Source organism: Pundamilia nyererei, unplaced genomic scaffold (genome assembly GCF_000239375.1).
Source record: "Pundamilia nyererei isolate P.nyererei 1_Seehausen unplaced genomic scaffold, PunNye1.0 scaffold00036, whole genome shotgun sequence".
NCBI lineage: Eukaryota > Metazoa > Chordata > Actinopteri > Cichliformes > Cichlidae > Pundamilia > Pundamilia nyererei.
Window position 1 is genome coordinate 1154847 of NW_005187437.1, and position 17937 is coordinate 1172783.

The following is a 17937-nucleotide window of genomic DNA, read 5'->3' on the forward strand; positions in this document are numbered from 1 at the left end:
TTTATAATTTTAATAAATGACAAATTAAAAAGGCATGAACTTTTTTTTGTATCGAAAAAATATCAAGCCGTGACACCAAAGTATCGAACCGAACTGTGAATTTTGTGTATCGTTGCACCCCTAATAGCTATATGTATATTTTTATTGTGTTGAGTTAATGAAGTACCTTTTCTTAAGGATTTGAGAGTAGGTCTTCACCAGGTAATCTGAGATGTTATAACTTGTCAGATTTTGCAGGATGTCTCCAGTCGGCCTTTTAATCTGAAAAATAAAAAACTGCAATAGGTCAGTTGAAAGCACTGGGGTCCAGTACAGTACAGACGTAGTCTACAGTATTTAACGAAAACAAACATTTCATGACAAAAATTCAGATAATGTTGGTTCTGTTATGAGTTAACTGGTGATATTTTCTGATGGTGCAGAGATCTGATCACTGTGTTACAGTAAATCAGTCCTGATTGAGCCCGCGCTGACCTGTGGAGGCGGAAGCCCTCCAGCACCCTCAGGACACTCGGGGAGCATTCGGTAGACGTCTTCTGTGCTGCACTGACATTCAGGTGAGGGTCTGTCTCTGCTCCAGTTGCCTCTGCTGAACATGTCCCAGGTAGAGTAAGATAACTGTGGCCTCATGAATAAACCACCCCGCCCAGCTTCACACTGAGGATCCCTGCAGGGAGAAGACAGTTTTGGTGTCATAGTCATCGATGTGCAGTGAAAATATTTTTAAAAAAGTACGCAGATTTACTCAAATCTATATGTTTACTTATAGAGAGATGCAATTTCAGCTGAATGCCACTGGAGGTTTTATATTGTCTAACCACTCTGTAACCAAACTAAAACCGACACTTTCTGAAAACCTGAGGAAAACGTGCATACATTTTAGCCACAGCAGTAATATCTGTGTAAGGAAAATAAATATTTTCTGGTGCCTAATACACTGTATTTAACATCATGATGTCTCAGCACCACAAGTCCTTCTATCTTTACTACTGCCTCCATAAATACCACTGAAACCAGTTCAATGGGATGATCTTACGTCATGTTGTCCTCCTTTTCCATGCACTTGGTACCAAATCCAGGCTGGTCAAGGAGAGCTTCAAGCAGATTCTCCATGGCTGGGTTTCCAGGATCATCGTTGCTGTGAATATAAAAACACAGATGAAAGAATTCCTCAATAATATGCTCAATAACAGAAACAAAATGCCGAGGGAGCTTTTGGAGGCAGTTACGACTCAATGTGGGGTACCTGAAGAAGGTGTACTGCTCGCCGTACATCCAGGGATGCAACTGCAGGGCAGGGTACTTCCCAAAAGGAGGAACAATAAGGCTGAAGAGCAGGGCGATCAGCACAAATACAGCAGGGAGAACGATCTGAGGCACAAATCGAGACGTCCTTAAAGATATCCGTCTATGTTTCAGAATAACTATCATTCTGCAACATGTAGCTAATGACAAGCAGCTAATTTCAAAGAAAAAGGCATAGCGGTAGAAGTGGGTGGATATTTTAGTCAGCTGCTGACAGATAGTCTAACCTGGGCAAAGATTCCCCGACGGCTCCTCCGAGCGTAAAGCCAGCGTTTGATGAAGAGCGCTCTCAGCTGCTGCCATGTCAGCCACCAGCCAGTTGCAGGCACCCCACCGTGGCCATCGCCATTCAGCAGGTCTGTCTCCTGAGGTTCTGCTGACAAGAAAAACACAATGTGAGAACCTGGACTGTTAATGTACATTTAACTGATAAATACTTGGACCTAGACACGTCCAAATAAACCAGAGAAAAAAACTGAAATGTCATAATTTACGTCTACTTTTTTTGCATTTCACTTAAATTCTACTGAAAAAAATGAATCTCATCTAATAATTATTTTCAGCCAGTTGCGAGCTGAGAGTACCTTTTCTATGAGGCTTTTTCCTTCCTGGCAGCATTTTGGAAACAAACAGTCACAAGGGGAAACAGAACACTTACATGTGCATGATATGTGATATGTGTGTGATTGTGTGCGTATACACACACACACCTGTTTCTGCTTCATCTAGAGGATGGCCATCAGTTCCCTGTCCTGACGGCTGCTGGCTGTGGGGTGATTCAGGCTGCACCTCTGCTTCAGTGTCCACACCTGTCTCCTCGGCCACCCGCAGAAAGATCTGGAAAATACTTTAAATTTAAATCCTCCGTACATGCACAACAAGGCACTCTTTCAAAGAGTGTGAAAACGAAAACAAAGAAACAATAAATAAACCCCACAACATTTTATTTGTGGAAACAGTGGAAATCTACAATGTCTTAAAGGACATTTGATACTCCACTCTGTTGCAGGAGTTTCTTATAAAAACTCAGCCAAAGCAATTTTAAGTTCAAACTGAGGCATTTCCTTAACGGTGTAAGCTGCAGACAGCAGGTGGCAGTGAAGGGAGCATCCAGAAACCTTGCAAAGGAGCAGAGAGTGAGAAGGTAAATCATGCAAATATGACTTATCAGGCTCCACAAATCTGCTATCAGTGCTAATCGAAGGCTAATATTAAGCCTGTTACTGGCAGCTCCACAAATATCCACCCTTCCTGAAGAGACGGATAATACGCCATTCAATCCGTTTACTTTTACATCACCCTTGTGGACCGTGCATTCACTATATCGATTACTGTGTAATAGGAGATTTTTATACTAGTTTTATCACAACCAAGCACTCACTGACCTAGTTTCATATTTTCCAGTGATGTAACTGGGAAATGTAACTGTAACATTGTCTCACCTCCTCCAGCGTGCTGTCTGACAGCCCGTAGCTGCTGATTCCCAGTTCAGTCAGTCTCTGGTCCAGTGCGATCAGTAGGATGGCCAGGCTGCTGTCTTTGGCGGCCGTCTGTGGCAGGTTGATCACCGCCTCACGTCTAGACTCCTGCACCAGTCTGGCGCCAGGGATGTGGTGTTGAACCAGCGACAGCAAAGCTGCCAAATCTGCCATGAAGATGATGATGAATGTGATTTGAAATTGCTTCTAAAGATGTTTTCAAACATGTACTCAACATTTTCAGTCTCTCCTATTGTAAGCTACATATTCAAAGCTACACATAAACCCGACAAAATGCAACTTCAGAGGTTTAATGCAAAACAGGAGGAAGTCCACGGACACAGCCCACGACTAAATAGTTTGTAGAACCAGCTTAACAGCAAGAAATGGAAATAACCATTTTCTATAAGACTTTATCAGTCTCTCAAATTGTTGTGGGTGAATTTTAAACCCACTTTTATTACAAAATTGCTTTAGTTCATTGATGTTTGTGTGCATTCATTTATGCACAGGTCACAGCATTTCAATCAGGTTGAGGTCTGGACTTGGCGAGAGCAAAGCCTCGATTCTTCAGTTTTTCAGCTGTTCTGTTGTCCTGAGATCATTTTCTTGTTTTGACCAAGCTTTTGGTGTGATGGCCACATCCCGTGGCTTCAAAATAAGCTCAAATCATCACCCCTCCACCACTGTGCTGACAGTTGATATGAGGTGTTTGTACTGAAATGTTGTGCTTTGTTTTCGCAAATGTGGCGCTAATATTTTTGTTTCGGTCTCATCTGCAAATGATAATTGCAGTTTCTTTGCTCCAGACCAACAAACCACCAAAACGTCTGCTTTTACATTGGTGCTCAACCTTGCTAATGATCAATTAATGTAGTTTACACTCACATGAGCTGCTATCCTCACTTCCCAGCCCGGTGTCTTCACTCAGTGACGAGTCACTGTCCTGAAACATAGAGCAGAGAATGGTTCTTTCAGTACTCCACATTTCTGTGCTTTCTTTAAACTTATGTGCAAATTATAAAAACTATATAACAGCAAGGTAATAGATAAACAATTAAAACTTTAAATTTGCTTTCATTTTTATGATGAATATAAATGAAAACAAACCTTGATGAGAGGAGGGAGCTTGTTGGAGCTGGTACTGGTGGAAATACTGAAATTACTGGGAGTGCTGGTGTCCAGTCCTTCCCTCTTCACCACAGTGAGGTAGTAGCCAGACCCCAGCTGGGACTTAAGGAAGAGCGGTGAGCCACAGCAGCGCAGCTTCCCCTGAGAGATGATGGCGATCCGGTCACCTAACAACTCTGCCTCGTCCATGTAGTGGGTGGACAGGATGATGGTCCGGTCTGAGGGGGAAAGAGCACGTTAGTGGGATTTATTTTCTTAAGTCTCAGAATAAAGATCTCGAAAGAAAGACAAGCATATCCAGGCTTTACAGAGATGTGGATCAAGGTTCCTTTGCTCAATTACTTCCCGTTTTATTTGTCCTGTCCTGTGTGCATTGTATTTAGTTTTAGTTCTTTTGTCTTGTTTTCCCCTGATTAGTTTCAGATGTGTTCCCTGGTGTCTTCCATTGCCATCAACTACCCTAGTGTGCACTTAAATCCCATCTTTGCCTGCCTGTGTTTTCCACCCCACTTGAATCAATAGCCTTTGTGTTTCTGCTGCTTGTTGGATTTTTATGTCTCGCCTAAATAAAGGCTAGTTTTACTGTTTATTAAGTTTGCCTGCTAGTCTGCTTTTTGGTTTCATGTTTCCCACTAAACATAACAAGAAGAATGTTATCTTTAAACAAAGAACCAACAAATGACTGTTTAGTCTCCTGGCTAAAATGTGCTTTCTTCTCACCCTCAAACCCTGATCAGAAAACACTGTTCACAGCACCTTTGCGGTATTTGAGCAGCAGGTCCCAGATCCCTCTGCGGGAGTACGGGTCAACCCCAGCTGTAGGTTCATCCAGGACGACCACCTTTGAGCCTCCGACAAACGCTATCGCCACAGACAGCTTCCTCTGCATGCCGCCTGACAAATGGAAAATTTCAAGCTTGAAAAGAAAACTGACTGAAAAACAAACCTGTTGTTTTTCATGCATAAAGTCTCAACACACTGGAGTTAAACTAGTAACTTTACCTGAAAGGTTTTTGGTCTGTTCGTGTCGCTTGTGCAGGAGGCCGACATCCTCCAGCAAAGTGTCCAGCTCCGCCTTCACCTCTGCTTCAGACAAACCCTTCATACAGCCATAAAACCACACATGCTCCTCTACCGTCAGCCTGAAAGAAGGAGAAAATATGAAATAACTCTTTAATAGAAATCTGATCAAAACAGTCTACACTATGAAAAAAAAAAGGTATTCTGAACGTTGTTTCAACACGTTGCAGCTCGGGCCTTGTATGTCTCAATAAAGGCTGTTTATTCTTCTTCCTGGCAGATGTCTTCAAGCATCTGTTAAGTGCCATCGTCTGGTCTCGCCATCAATGTGTATAGGGATTAAGTCTTTGGCTGGGCCACCCGAAGATAATCAGAGGCCACTTCAGCATGATGTTAGCCGTTTACTTTGGTTTACAATTGTGACGTGATGAAAGGCGACGCGTGTCACAAACATAGCCCTTGGAGTCTTGTAAATGCAGTTTGACAGTTTATCTGCATCTACAGAGAGCTGTGAGAATTTTCACAGCTCAATTCCTTCCCAAGTGAAGTGTACGTTGTTGTCTCTTTTTAAATTATGTTCAACCACAAGTGAAAAAACAAGTTCTAAAAGGCACCTGAGTGCAAATGATGTAAAACAAGTTTCATTAAATTTCAATTTTTTGACTTTCAGCTAACATGAAACGATTTATAAGCTAAAGAATAGCCAAAACAGCTAATTTGGTAGTTTTCTTTCCTAATTAAAGTGTTTCATTTCATTAAACAATCAGGAAAATAAATTTAATAAATTACAATAACCACTTAAGAAGCTACATGCAAGCTACATAAAATCAGTTGCAATCAGAGCTTGTGAGCAGGCCTTACATGTCAAACAGGACGTTGTGCTGGGGACAAACTCCCAGCGTCCTCCTGATGAGGTCCATGTCATGGCGGATGTCCATCCCTTTGATGTACACGGTCCCAGAGGTGGGTGGGAACAGACCGGTCAGGACAGATCTATCAAACATCAGACACATAAAAAAAAAAAACCATACTGACCCAACGTGCCATCTACATGAAACTACAATCACATCTCTCATTAACCATTTATTCTAATGTGATTTTAAAATTTGAAGCCGCACAGCCACAGCTTTGTTTGTAAAACCACATTTCAGTTAATGAAGCTCCAAAAATTCTGCATGTAAATTATGTTTGTGATCCACAGTCTAACTTTCAGCTAGCTGCTCTTACATGGTGGTGGTTTTGCCGGCTCCATTGTGGCCCAGGAAAGAAGTGATCTGCCCCTCATAGAACTTCAGGTTCAGGTGGTTTACGGCCAGTTTCCCCCCCTTCTTGTAGATTTTCACCAGATTTCTGATGCTTACGCCCAGAATCATGTTACTGGGTTCTGGTTCAATGTGATCTAATTACAGGTATAAAAAGGCAATATTAAATCTGTGAATATGTGAAGGGAAAACAGCACATTATTATGCCTTAAAACAACAAAACAAATGCAAGAACACAAAAAACAAATTGAAAAGGATTATGGGTCTAGGCTCAACTTCAGTCTCCTTGTTTTCTAAAATCGTTTTAATTAATTGGCTTATAGTCTCATCTCATTACCTTGATTTGTACTCAATGGTCTTAAAACTGCAAATTTGCCAGGAATGTCTTTAAACTGGCATAAAGAGCTGAGCTCAAAAGTCATCACGGTGCAGGATGACAGGTTACTAAAACTCTGTCCAATAAAAAAGCACCTTATATAAACGATAAGTGACAGTAATGAGCCTTCCTTTGGGAACCTGCAGTGGAAAATGAAACAGTACCTTCATTCTGTTCTGTAGGTGCAGGGGGGATCGGCATGCCTGCTTCAAGGGGAACACCTCCCCAGTAGTTGAGCTGAAAGATGAAGTACCATGGCCTGGGGATCCCATACTCACCTGGTGTATAAAACACAAACTTATGCACACATTCATCCAAAGGATAACATTACAGTGTTTAAAAAGATAGCCAGTGGTGGCTACAATGTTATGCCACTGAACAACTTTAGTTTGTCTCTGAACTAAACACATAAAGTGAAACACAAACAAAAGATTCCAGTTTGAGACACAGGACAGAAGACCGTGGTCGTCTCGCACCTTTTAACAGATAAACAGATGTAAAATATCTACAGCATAGCTAAGATAAAGCAGGAAACATCCATACCAGGAAACACTGCTTCGATGTACCAGGCAGCGATGGCATAGATGAAGGCATCCACATACAGCATAACTATGGAGACAGTAAAGCTGTATCGGTCTCCCTCCACAGGGCTGGAGTGCAGGTTGTACCACTGAATGCCCACGCCTTGCTCTTCATACTGAGAGAAATACTCACAGCCAAAGCCAAAGGCCACAGGAGAAAGGAAACTCTGAGAGAAACAGACAGTCACATTACACCCTGTTAAATCATTGACTGACATTCATAAATAAAACTAAGCACTCTCACATAAGGCCCATGCTCATATTTAACAATTAAGGGATTCCTTTTCCCTATAAAATGTTCCCTGATGACTGCACCCTATCATTTTTTTTACTTACAGCTAAGATTCGGTGTGTGCTGTTGAGGTGGTCTCTCCAGGCGACACACAGGACGTAAGGCAGGTAGAGTCCGAAGTAGATGAGTCCCCCGCAGGCAGCTGACAGGTTGGCCTTTGAAAAGAAGGTGCTGATGAGGAAACACTGCATGATGGTGGCGGTGGCAAAAGCTGTGAGGAAGAAAAAAATAACGGCTGGGTTGCTGTACGGCAAGATGTCGCCCCACTGCAAAAAAAACCCAAAACGTGTTAGTCATCACGAGAAACTATAAAACACTTTAATACACAAATCATTTCCACTAGAAAAATTCTCTCATTACTTAAAAAAAATATGACTGCAGACTTTGTGATGTTCACATTTTCCTGTTCAGCCTACAGGGTTGCAATGTAGTGTGCGTGTGATGACGGATCATCATCTTGCCTTGAGCAGAGCGATGAGCAGTGCCGCAGAAACCAGGAATGGCACTATGCTGCTGATGAACCAGCTGAACCAAAGTGTCCCAGTTCCTAGACCCATGATCCTCATGGTTTCCTTCAGCCTCGCCTCCTTCTCGTACACCACACCTTTGATGATCATGGCCACAGAGTAGATCCACGCCAGTGTCATGAAAAGCGGCAGAGAGCGGTTTAGCACTCGAAGAAAACTGTGGGGAAAATAACCAAAGACGAAATGTGTGTGCTGATGTTAAACCAGTGATACACGGAAGGCTACAGCAGCAAGTGTTAAACACAAAAATGTGACAATTATGAAGGCTTTCCAGAGCTGCACTCCAACAGCCCTATCAAATGAACTCGGAAACTCCCAGACACTCAACTTGTTATTACAAGAAGCTGATCTTGTTGCACTCTGATATTATACTCAGCTTCCAAAAACCACGCTCACTGTAAAATATTAAGTTTTATACATTTTTTTACTCTGTTTGGATCGTGCCTATAATTATTTTTCGTCCATGTTTATTCTCCAGCTTCTCTCTTCAGCAGGTTTCTTTAGTAAAGGTACTACTAGTTCTACTACTTCTAATGATTTTTCTAATACATTTAGTATTAGTTTATAAGTTAGCTTAAGTTAGTTTATAAAAGCAGAATTAGAAAAGGATGGAACAAGTGTGGCTTGTTTGGAAGGGATGATAGCACAAAGCTGGTTTGCAAAGTTACAAGACTTATGGAACAATGTCCTTTGGAAAGACCAAATCGGAGATGTTTGGCCACGATGCACAGGACCACATCTGGCAAAAACCAAACACAGCACATCAGCACTAACACCTTAAACCAACTGGTCAAGGTGATGGTGGAGTAGTGGTTTACACATTTTTGGTAGCCACGGTGCCTGTCCACCTTGCAATCACCGAGTCGACCATGAACTCATCTCTCCACCAAAGTATTCTAGAGTCAAATGTGAAGCCATTTGCTTACAGCTAAAGGTCGGCCCAAATTGTGTTACGAGTTTATGATCCCAAGCAAAAATCTACAGAATGACTGAAAAGGAAGAGAATAAATTTGAGATATGAAAGAGATTTTCCTCGTTGTCATGGCTTAATGTTTCCCCTCAAGGACAGCAGATTCAGCTATCTCAGAAACACAGAGACAGGGGCTGACAGGTTAAACAGAGACCTCTCAGTTCTGTTCGGATCCAGCGTAACTCTCTCTCCTCACCTACAGCTGCTCTAGACGAAAAACTCGACTATAGATCAAGAAAGTTCACAACATCCATTTACAACTCACACATCGTCCACATAGCAGGGGTAGGGCATCTGCTGGACGTAGATGCCGGTAGTCTGTCGAATTCCGGTAAGCACTCGGCTCACCGCTCTCTCCACCAGGTCTTGAACATACACGAAACCACCCCAAATATAACGCATGTCACTGAAAGGGTCAGCAGCTGGACCCGGATCCCAAAACCTGAAGTTAAAAGAAATCATGAAATCAAGAATTAAAGTGCTAGAGAAACCTTCCAAGGTCTTCCCTGTTTTCATGATGAGGCTGTCTCAGTATGGTTAGTTTAATTACAGCATTATCCAGAACAAACAATAACAGCAGGAGCAGCCCTGTGTTTAACTGCTGTAAAGTGTTGGTTAAAAGGAATAAGCTACTGCTGATAGTAATGAACTATAACAGGAACAGTACTTCTCAGTACCGGTCTTTGAGCTTGCTGGTGCGGGTCACATCATCAATGTCCATACGGATCTTGTATGTGACATGTGGGGGCAACTCAGACGAGGAAGTGTTGGGCAGCAGGAAAACAACACCTGCCCAGAACTGCCTGTCCTCTAGTAGCTCCAGCGCTCTTTCAATCAGCTGACCCTCAGTTTCCAGCCCCTCCAGTTTGTTTTGAGAGAAGCACTGCAGGAGACGAAGGAAAACGTGCGGAAGATATAAACAGACAATCACAAGGAAGGTGGAATTAGGCTTTAAGCAAACTTCACTTTTCTATTTTATTAATATTTAAAAATAAATAACAGCAAAGGAGGAGAACCTCTGTGACTTGTGCAAGAGTGGAGATAGTTTGGTTTATGTCATTGTAGATGTCCAGCCAGGTCAGCGGTGCTCCGGGCCTCCGTGGGATATCTGGAGAGGGTGTCGATAGGAAGCGTGCGATGCGTGAAGCTGTCCAGGGTGTGTCTTCCAAACGCAGGTTAACCAGTACTGCAATCTCTGGCTGCCTTAACAAATCCTATCGCAAACACATACACAGACACATTATTATGACTGAAAAATGCTATATATTTCACTCTTTCCTCTTGTAGTGAGAGAAAGTCTGACCTGTAGCATCTTAACCTCCACACTGGTCTCCATGTAGCTCTTGATTTGTGGTCCCACCTCAAGCCAGGCTTCATTTAGCTCCTGGATAATCTGCAGGTCTTCAAATGTTTTGTTCACCTTCAGCGGAACCGAACTTAAAGTTAGCTTAAGAAGTCACGTCTGACACATCTTACAGAAGGTAATATTAGTCCAGGTTTCCTTTTTAATTTAATTTTTTTTCATATAATGTCATATTGTAAGATAAAGACCTTAAAATAACACAAGGAAAACCCCAACTATCAGACAATCCTCTATGAGCAAACACTTGGCAAGCGTGGAGAGGAAAAACTCCTTTTTAACAGGAAGAGACCTCCAGGGAGGGGCAACCACGTGCCCTGAGTAGTTGGTGTTGGGGGGAGGAAGACAGGAACAAAAAAAACCACTGTGGAAATTGTTTGAATTTTGTGGATAAAAACCTAAAACATCCTGGTCTGAAGACACCTTCTGTTTATAAAACAGTGAGTATAAGATTGCTGTACCTCTTTCATAACTTGCTGGACTGCAGGAGTGTTGGGTGTGTAGAGGAGTTTTCCTATGAACAAAGGTTTGATTCCTCTCCACACAATGCGAGACAGAGGGTTGGACTCCAGCGCCTGGATCAGATTTTTACAGAAGGGAGCTGCAGGAAGCAAAAAACCCGCCAAGCAGGACAATCGTTAAACAACACAGGTGTTTCTCAGTGGGGTTGTGTTGATTTAAGTGGTGCAAGTGCACCCTGAAGTACAGAAGGATCAAGGCCTCAAGCCAGGTCTTGTCTGCACATATTGCCATTAACATCCTGCCACAGAAACTGCACAGCGTCTTACTTGTATTGTTGTTGTGTTCCACATTCACGTCCTCTGTGCCATTTTTGCCCAAAAAGGACTTGATGTCATTGTCTTCATACCAGTTAAGGGACGGGATGCGTTCACCGTCAAGTTCATGGTGACCGCACACGATCTTTGAAAAAGCTCTGAAACTTTCTCTGGGCATCGCTGTGCGATTTTCTGGAGACAGGACACGAAGAGCTGCGCTCATGTCTGCAAAACTGGAGAGGGAGGAGATCTGAAAGAAGTGAAGAAGGAACAAGAAGCATAGAAGAGGCAGAAATGAAGGGCGAAAATAGGTGAGAGAGAAATACGACAAAAAATGATGAAGGTCTGATGGTCTTAGGTCCTGAAGCACCTCAAACTGATCATGTCCAGTGTGATTAAAATAGAGATATAGACTGAATCTAATGTGCTCTTACATCATCCAGGAGGGCAGTGAGCTCCTGGGAAACTGAGGTGACAGCCTGACTGATGGCCCTGAGTTCTCCAGCGTTGGCCATTAGACGGTCTCTCTGACAGGGACAAGAGGTGGCCCGTGTTACTCGTGCTGCTTTGAATTCACTAAATTTCGCGCTGGTTTCTCCATCAGTCGATGCTTACCGTCCACAACTTGGTCAAGTCGAGCTGAGACAGGAAAAGGCGCTCGGTCTCCTGCAGCACATCAGCTGGTAAGTAACACATCTGGGTCTGAAGATCAGTCATGGCGGTTTCTCCTCCGTCCACCGTCAGCAGCTGTTCTAGGACACTTCTATTACACACCATGTCCTTTAGCTGCATCTCCGCTACAGCCAGTGTAGTCTGGAGTGGACAAAAACGTACTTTTAAGGATGTTTGGCCATCAGACAAAAACAATACAAAGGTAATATGCTTGCTACTGACCCAACAAAAAAAATTCAGTGATGCCTTAAAGGGAAAACTAACAGTTTACATTAAAATATCATCACAAATTACATGACTTTCCTGTAACAAGTTACAGTAACTGCTTTTCAGCACATAATGTAACTTTGGTGGCAAACACCTCAAAGACTTGTTAGTGACAGAAATCTTATTTTCATTTTGGATTATATCTTTCTTATTCTTCTCTCTGTAATAAATGTTATTTATTCTGTGTAAAATTTTACATTAGATTGGTTTATATCTTTAATCCTAAAAGGGATTAACCACTTAGGCCAAAATAGTTTTAGTTCTACAGAGCAGATAATGGGTTTATTTGTGATTTAAGCCGGTAACCAACCTGAAAATTAAGTCTAGCATTCAGCAGTGTGTCCACATTCACAGGTGACATACTGGCATTGGTCAGGAGGAAGGTGGAAAATGTCTCATTTGGTCTCAGGTATTGTTTTACTGGGAGATCTGCAGTGGAAATACACAGATTAAGATTACAGCCAAAACCCCACAAATCAAAGTCCAAGCTAGAATCAACACTTAACATCTAGAATAGAGCTTGCAGCTGAGTTTGCAGTATCAACACTTTAAACTTAAAGTTAGCACAGTTAATTTGTAGTTTTTTTCAGGTAGCACATGACGTCCGATAGTTTCTTCCTTTTCATACTGACGTGTTTGATAGATTTGAGCCTTATTTTCTATTTTATCAGCTTTATCATAATTAAAAAAAAGATTTTTCCTGCTGCTGAGAGTAAAAAAACACAATTACAAACTCATAAAGTTAAAATGCGACCAGCTACAGGGAGGCAGAATAGAATCAGCCCGGTTCCAGTCACTGGTTCATTATTAATGACTTGCAGGTCACAGAACAGTGCAGCAGCTTTCTCCATGTGTTTGCTTGTATGATTTCTGCTCACATAAACTCATCGATACTAACCCTTCCTTATATTTTTGTTTTTCTTATCTAGAAATTTAAAACTGGTTCACCAAGAATAACCTTCTTTTTCTCTTCTACTTGTCTCCTGTGAGGTTTAACTAAATATTAATTTCATCCTTCCAAACAGTTACCCAAATGAAACAGTGCAGCAGGTTCTTTAAACTAAGACCTGAGCACATGTTAATGTTTGCCTTGCTGTAGAAAAACAAAACACTGACAACCTGCTTTCATTCAGTCTCTTGTTCAACAGGGGAAGTAACTCAATATGACCGAGGCAGGGCAAGCTAAGCAATCACTATGTCCTGCTTTCACAACAGCAATAAGACACAATCATTCAGCTGTGCTTAAACCACACGTACACATACTGAGTAAGGCCTGCTCAGATACATCAAAGTTAATCCAACATTCCTTTCTTTGTATAAATTCTTGTTTCTTCCCCCTATTTCTTTTAAAAACAAAGAAGGTTTTTGCATTTGTGTGAAAAGCGGGGATAAAGCGCAGCTACATGGCAACTAAACCTAAAGAAAGCCCCCCCAGCTAAACATTGACTTTATGTAAAGCTTCATGTTCTGCCACAATGACTGTACTTATTCATGACTCTTTCTGGCTAATGGTGCCCATTTAAGAAAGAAATTCTAAACTGCCCCTCTTCAAAGTTTGCCCTCAGTTTAATATGTATTCCTTGGATCAATGCTTCAACAGACTGAAACAAGCTGCAGTACTTGGCAGAGCTCCACTTCTTTGTCCCAGCTTCCGGACGCTCTCCATTAGCTTCTGAAAGCCGGCGAAGCTCTGATTACCACTGTAGGCCAGAACGGCCTGGACATCCACTAGAAGCCGAGACAGTCTGGAGGAAAACAACAGTGAGATTGAGAGTGTGTGTGATACTTAATGACAGCAAACACTGACTTCATGTTTGTATACAGACCAAGTCTATTCAATCATATTGCCTGCTAGTCCTAAATTTGCCTTACTTTACTGTACACTGTTGTGTACAGTAAAATAATGCAAAACTGTGAGCTTTTACGTCATATTGCCTGAAGACAAGTGTTCTGATTTCCTTCAGAAATATTTTAAAACTATTCCTATACGATATGTTTATATAAAGTCGTGCAATGTATGCACATTTTTGCAAATGAGCTGAAAGATGCAGGTGAGGTTGCTTTATTTCTAAAATATACTTACAGTTTTTCTTGTTTCAGAACACTTGTAATCAGAATACTAGTACTGTACCGTTAAAGCAATGATCCTACTCTAAACTGCACCACTCTAGGTGGTTGGCCATGTTTTTAATCTCCGATCTACCTACATGGAGTTGTTAAAGTTGCCAACTTGGCCGGGTGTCTCTCCTGGTGTCTGGCTGTGGAAGCAAGGGTTGTTGATGTTGCAGATAATGCCCTGAATCCAGGGCAAGGTCCCTGCTGACGGCAGGGCTTTGTTTGGAAAGTGACCTACAAGGAAAGAAAAGGAGATCAGCCTGAGCCACAAAACAATGAAAATACTGTAGAAGTGACCTAAAATACATCCACCAGGTACTAGACTGAGCAATAATCCTAACATCCTATCCTAGGATTCAGCTGTGTGTTAAAACAGTGCCACAATCTTCCCATTAGTGGACATCCCAGCAAATCCACCTGTTTCTTCCTGTTAAAAGTGAGTTTTTCCTTGCCACTGTCGCCAAAGTGCTTTCTCATAGGGGGTCATGTGATTGTTGGGTTTTTCTCTGTATGTATTATTGTAGGGTCTACCTTACAATATAAAGAGCATTGACGCGATTGTTTCTGTGATTTAGTGCTATATAAATAAAATTGAATGGAAGGTCTTGACTATGCAATGTTCAGAGAAACTGCAAAACAGCCAAGAGCTACATCTCATACTGTACAGGTCTCAGTTAGCGTGTTAAATGCTAACGTTCATGCTAGTGCAATTTAAAAAAGACTGAAACAGTTTGTCTTGTTTTGGAAGGGTTGCCATGAGAAAGCCTCTTTTCTATAAAAAGAAGATGTTGAAACAACTCAGGTTTGTAAAGTTTCATCTGAACAAACTTCAACTTCATAGGTGGTGATTTGTTCAGTTCTCCACCTTTATTGACGCTAAAGGTGATGAACAGCAATGCTGTGAAGAGTGTGACAAAATCTCTCCACAACCCTAAGAGAAATGATTACTTCAAGTTATTGCTGCTAAATGTGGACCTACAAGCTAAGGGGTCATGGGTGGGCTTAGTTTTTTACCGAACTGCATAAAGTCCTGTGACGACCTTTCTCACATGGCTGTATATATATGTAAAACTTTAACTTTGTTCAGCCTTACTGATTGTGGTCCAGTGGAGGCACTTGGAAACATTTCGTGTAGGTTTCGTGTTTGATACAGAACGTTTACTGATCCTTTGAACGAAGTTACCATAAATGCCTCTGTATATTGTTCTAGTAAAATTGAAGTTCACCTGTCTATCAGGTAAAACTTGGTCTAGTTTACATCTTCTTAAACTCAAAGTTAGTGAGATGTAACTTTATCATGCACAGACTAACTGCCCATTACACTCTGAGCTGGCATGCTGTGTTTTCTTAGGTTACCAGTTATGTCACTACATGTTTATAGAGAACTAATCAAAGCAGGTCAAGAACACAAATGTGCGTGTGTGGCACAAGACTCACTCTGAGTGAGTTAATCCTCTTTAACCAGTTGGCAAAAGGCCATTTTTAAGACGTGTAAGCGTGTTTGTGAAGAGACACAAATATCCCAGCATCACTCACATTGGCTCTGTTTGTAAGGAGGGTGCGAATGACGGACAGAGATAAGGATGACGAAGAGGAAGAGCGGCCAGAGGAGCTCGATAATGAGCTGGATCTGCACAAGAGGAGAGCATAAGAGGTGTTAACAGTAGGTCAAACGATCAGTGACCTTTACGGGCCAGGACTATAGCCAGCAATGAAACTGACAAATAAGTGCTGTGATACTTCAGATGGTGATGTATACACAGGAAAACTGAAGAATGATCTCATGTACTGTGCAGTCTGTGTCTTGTTCATTATGCTTCCTTATAGAATCAAACAATCTCTTGCTTTTTATCCTAAGTAGTGAAGATGTGATCACCTTGTTCCTTCTGCGGTACGTGATGTTCTTCCAGAGCAGGAGGAACAGTTGTCTGAAAAAACCCATCGCTCCTACCTGGCCATGACGTGATCCTGGAAAAACTGTGGGGAGAAGAGGACAAGTTCATCAGGGCAACTGTGAAATGTACGCAAAGGAGAAAAGACAGACAGAGCCAATACTGCAATCATTGACAATCAAAAACACAGCAGGTAAAATAAGTCCTGAATACTTCACTAAAGTTCTAAGTAACCTGAACAGACCGTATTCTCCTTTTATTTCACAGGCTTGTCTAAACTTTGCGGGAGCACCTGGTCATGCCCTGTTTCTGGTGAAATTATGTACCTTCCACTTCCAAATTATGGCCCCTGATATTAATTATCACTAAGTGGCAAATTACTAATGACTGATTTCAGCTGGTGTCAGGACTTTCCATGCCTTTTTGTATTTTCCCTTTTGGGTGATATAGAAAATTCTTAAAAGGAAAAAGAAGTGTCATTATTAATGTTAACTATGGTATATTCTCTGTATTTGTATAGCGCTTTACTTAGTCCCTAAGGACCCCAAAGCGCTTTACACTACATTCAGTCATTCACACATTCACACACTGGTGATGGCAAGCTACATTGTAGCCACAGCTGCCCTGGGGCGCACTGACAGAGGCGATGATAAATCGATAAATCGAGGTGATGATAAATCGAGAGTTATCATGATAAAAAATTATAACTATGATAAATGTTATTAGTGAAGACAGACCATACAAGGTATTGAATAATCAGCCCAGATCTTATCTTAAAGACCTCATAGTACCGTATCACCTAAATGGTGCACTTCACTCTGATGGCTTACTTGTGGTTCCTAGGACATTTAAAAGTAGAACGTGAGACAGAGCCTAAGCCTTTTAAGATTAAAAGGTTTAAATATGTAATTTCTGATAAATCTTAAAGTTTGTACAGGATCAGTCGACAATAAACCCTCCCTTAGTTCTGCTGCAATAGGTCTAGGCTAGTGGGGACTTAAATTATGTAGAAAAAAGTTACAAACCTGCCAGCCTTACTATGTGTGTTTAGAGTAAAGGTTTTCTTCTCTGCTCACTCTGATCTGCTCAAGTCAGACAATCCCATGCTTGATCCTGAAATCCTCCTGATCCAAACAGCTTACCTGTCTCACTGTAAGGCATTCACTTTTGCTCAACCATTCGTCCAGAATATGGTCTCTTCTAGATTTAGAAAACAACATAAAGCTGTTTAAGTAAAGCTAGAACTGCTCTGACTAATTCCCTTTGCAAACCTTACAAAACAGTCTGCATCTCTGCGCATGTCAGTGCAGGTGTAGGATGTAGTTTTTATAACCATTAAAGCCGGCTTTTTTTTTAAAAATATATTTTTCTTTATTTTGACCGCCAGGTTTCTCACGGGGTTGTTATTTCCTGTTTCAGAACAGGAAAACATTAGCAGGTAGCTAATGCAGTGTTGATGTAACAAGGTACAGTAACGATTCATGCTCCCATAACACAGAAACTACGCATCCACATAAGTTACAACTTTGCACCGCTTGAATGAAATTAGGTTATTCAATCAGGTATTCTTTTCTTAAAGTAGACATGTTAGAGAAATAAAATAAAATCAAAAGTACACTGTAACTACAAGTTTATCAACAACAATATTTAGCGGTTAAGCGTAAACTTATAATATAAGGGCAATAGCTTACAAAAGCTTGAAGAAACATTAGCTTCCTTGTCTTAGCATCCGATACAGTGATGTTGCTATTGTGTACATCAGCTCATTTACGAAAACAGTGAAAAGAAACCAATTTGATTATCTCAGTGTAAAACAGATGTTAATGATTACCTCTGTGTAATAAAGCTGATTTTAAAGCTCCTCTCCAGCGGCCGACAGCTTGACATTGACTTCCCAGTGTTTGCGATAGCAG

The 17937-nt window shown here is 41.5% G+C and overlaps 1 protein-coding gene across 4 annotated transcripts in view; it reads right to left on the bottom strand.

The window, feature by feature from the left end:
* Positions 1-17931, bottom strand: part of abca7 (ATP-binding cassette, sub-family A (ABC1), member 7) — a 27008-nt gene extending 9077 nt beyond the window's left edge. The window contains exons 1-32 of one of the 4 annotated variants that reach the window (XM_013910142.1): positions 17856-17931; positions 16009-16100; positions 15669-15762; positions 14225-14366; positions 13638-13762; positions 12328-12446; positions 11694-11891; positions 11513-11605; positions 11091-11328; positions 10764-10903; positions 10246-10362; positions 9959-10156; positions 9620-9825; positions 9208-9384; positions 7907-8129; positions 7490-7711; positions 7116-7320; positions 6737-6850; positions 6162-6333; positions 5796-5927; positions 4917-5056; positions 4671-4808; positions 3894-4132; positions 3672-3729; positions 2748-2950; positions 2016-2142; positions 1890-1913; positions 1533-1678; positions 1247-1371; positions 1037-1138; positions 475-667; positions 167-261 (exon numbers count right to left, since the gene is read on the bottom strand). In XM_013910142.1, the coding sequence (XP_013765596.1) occupies positions 167-261; positions 475-667; positions 1037-1138; positions 1247-1371; positions 1533-1678; positions 1890-1913; positions 2016-2142; positions 2748-2950; positions 3672-3729; positions 3894-4132; positions 4671-4808; positions 4917-5056; positions 5796-5927; positions 6162-6333; positions 6737-6850; positions 7116-7320; positions 7490-7711; positions 7907-8129; positions 9208-9384; positions 9620-9825; positions 9959-10156; positions 10246-10362; positions 10764-10903; positions 11091-11328; positions 11513-11605; positions 11694-11891; positions 12328-12446; positions 13638-13762; positions 14225-14366; positions 15669-15762; positions 16009-16074 (4571 nt within the window). In that variant the 5' untranslated portion in view covers positions 16075-16100; positions 17856-17931. Of the gene's footprint in view, positions 1-166; positions 262-474; positions 668-1036; positions 1139-1246; positions 1372-1532; positions 1682-1889; positions 1914-2015; positions 2143-2747; positions 2951-3671; positions 3730-3893; positions 4133-4670; positions 4809-4916; positions 5057-5795; positions 5928-6161; positions 6334-6736; positions 6851-7115; positions 7321-7489; positions 7712-7906; positions 8130-9207; positions 9385-9619; positions 9826-9958; positions 10157-10245; positions 10363-10763; positions 10904-11090; positions 11329-11512; positions 11606-11693; positions 11892-12327; positions 12447-13637; positions 13763-14224; positions 14367-15668; positions 15763-16008; positions 16110-17855 lie in introns of all 4 variants that reach the window. The other 3 variants (XM_013910145.1, XM_013910144.1, XM_013910143.1) reach the window with 3 other exon arrangements.
* Between the last annotated feature and the right edge of the window lie 6 nt (positions 17932-17937).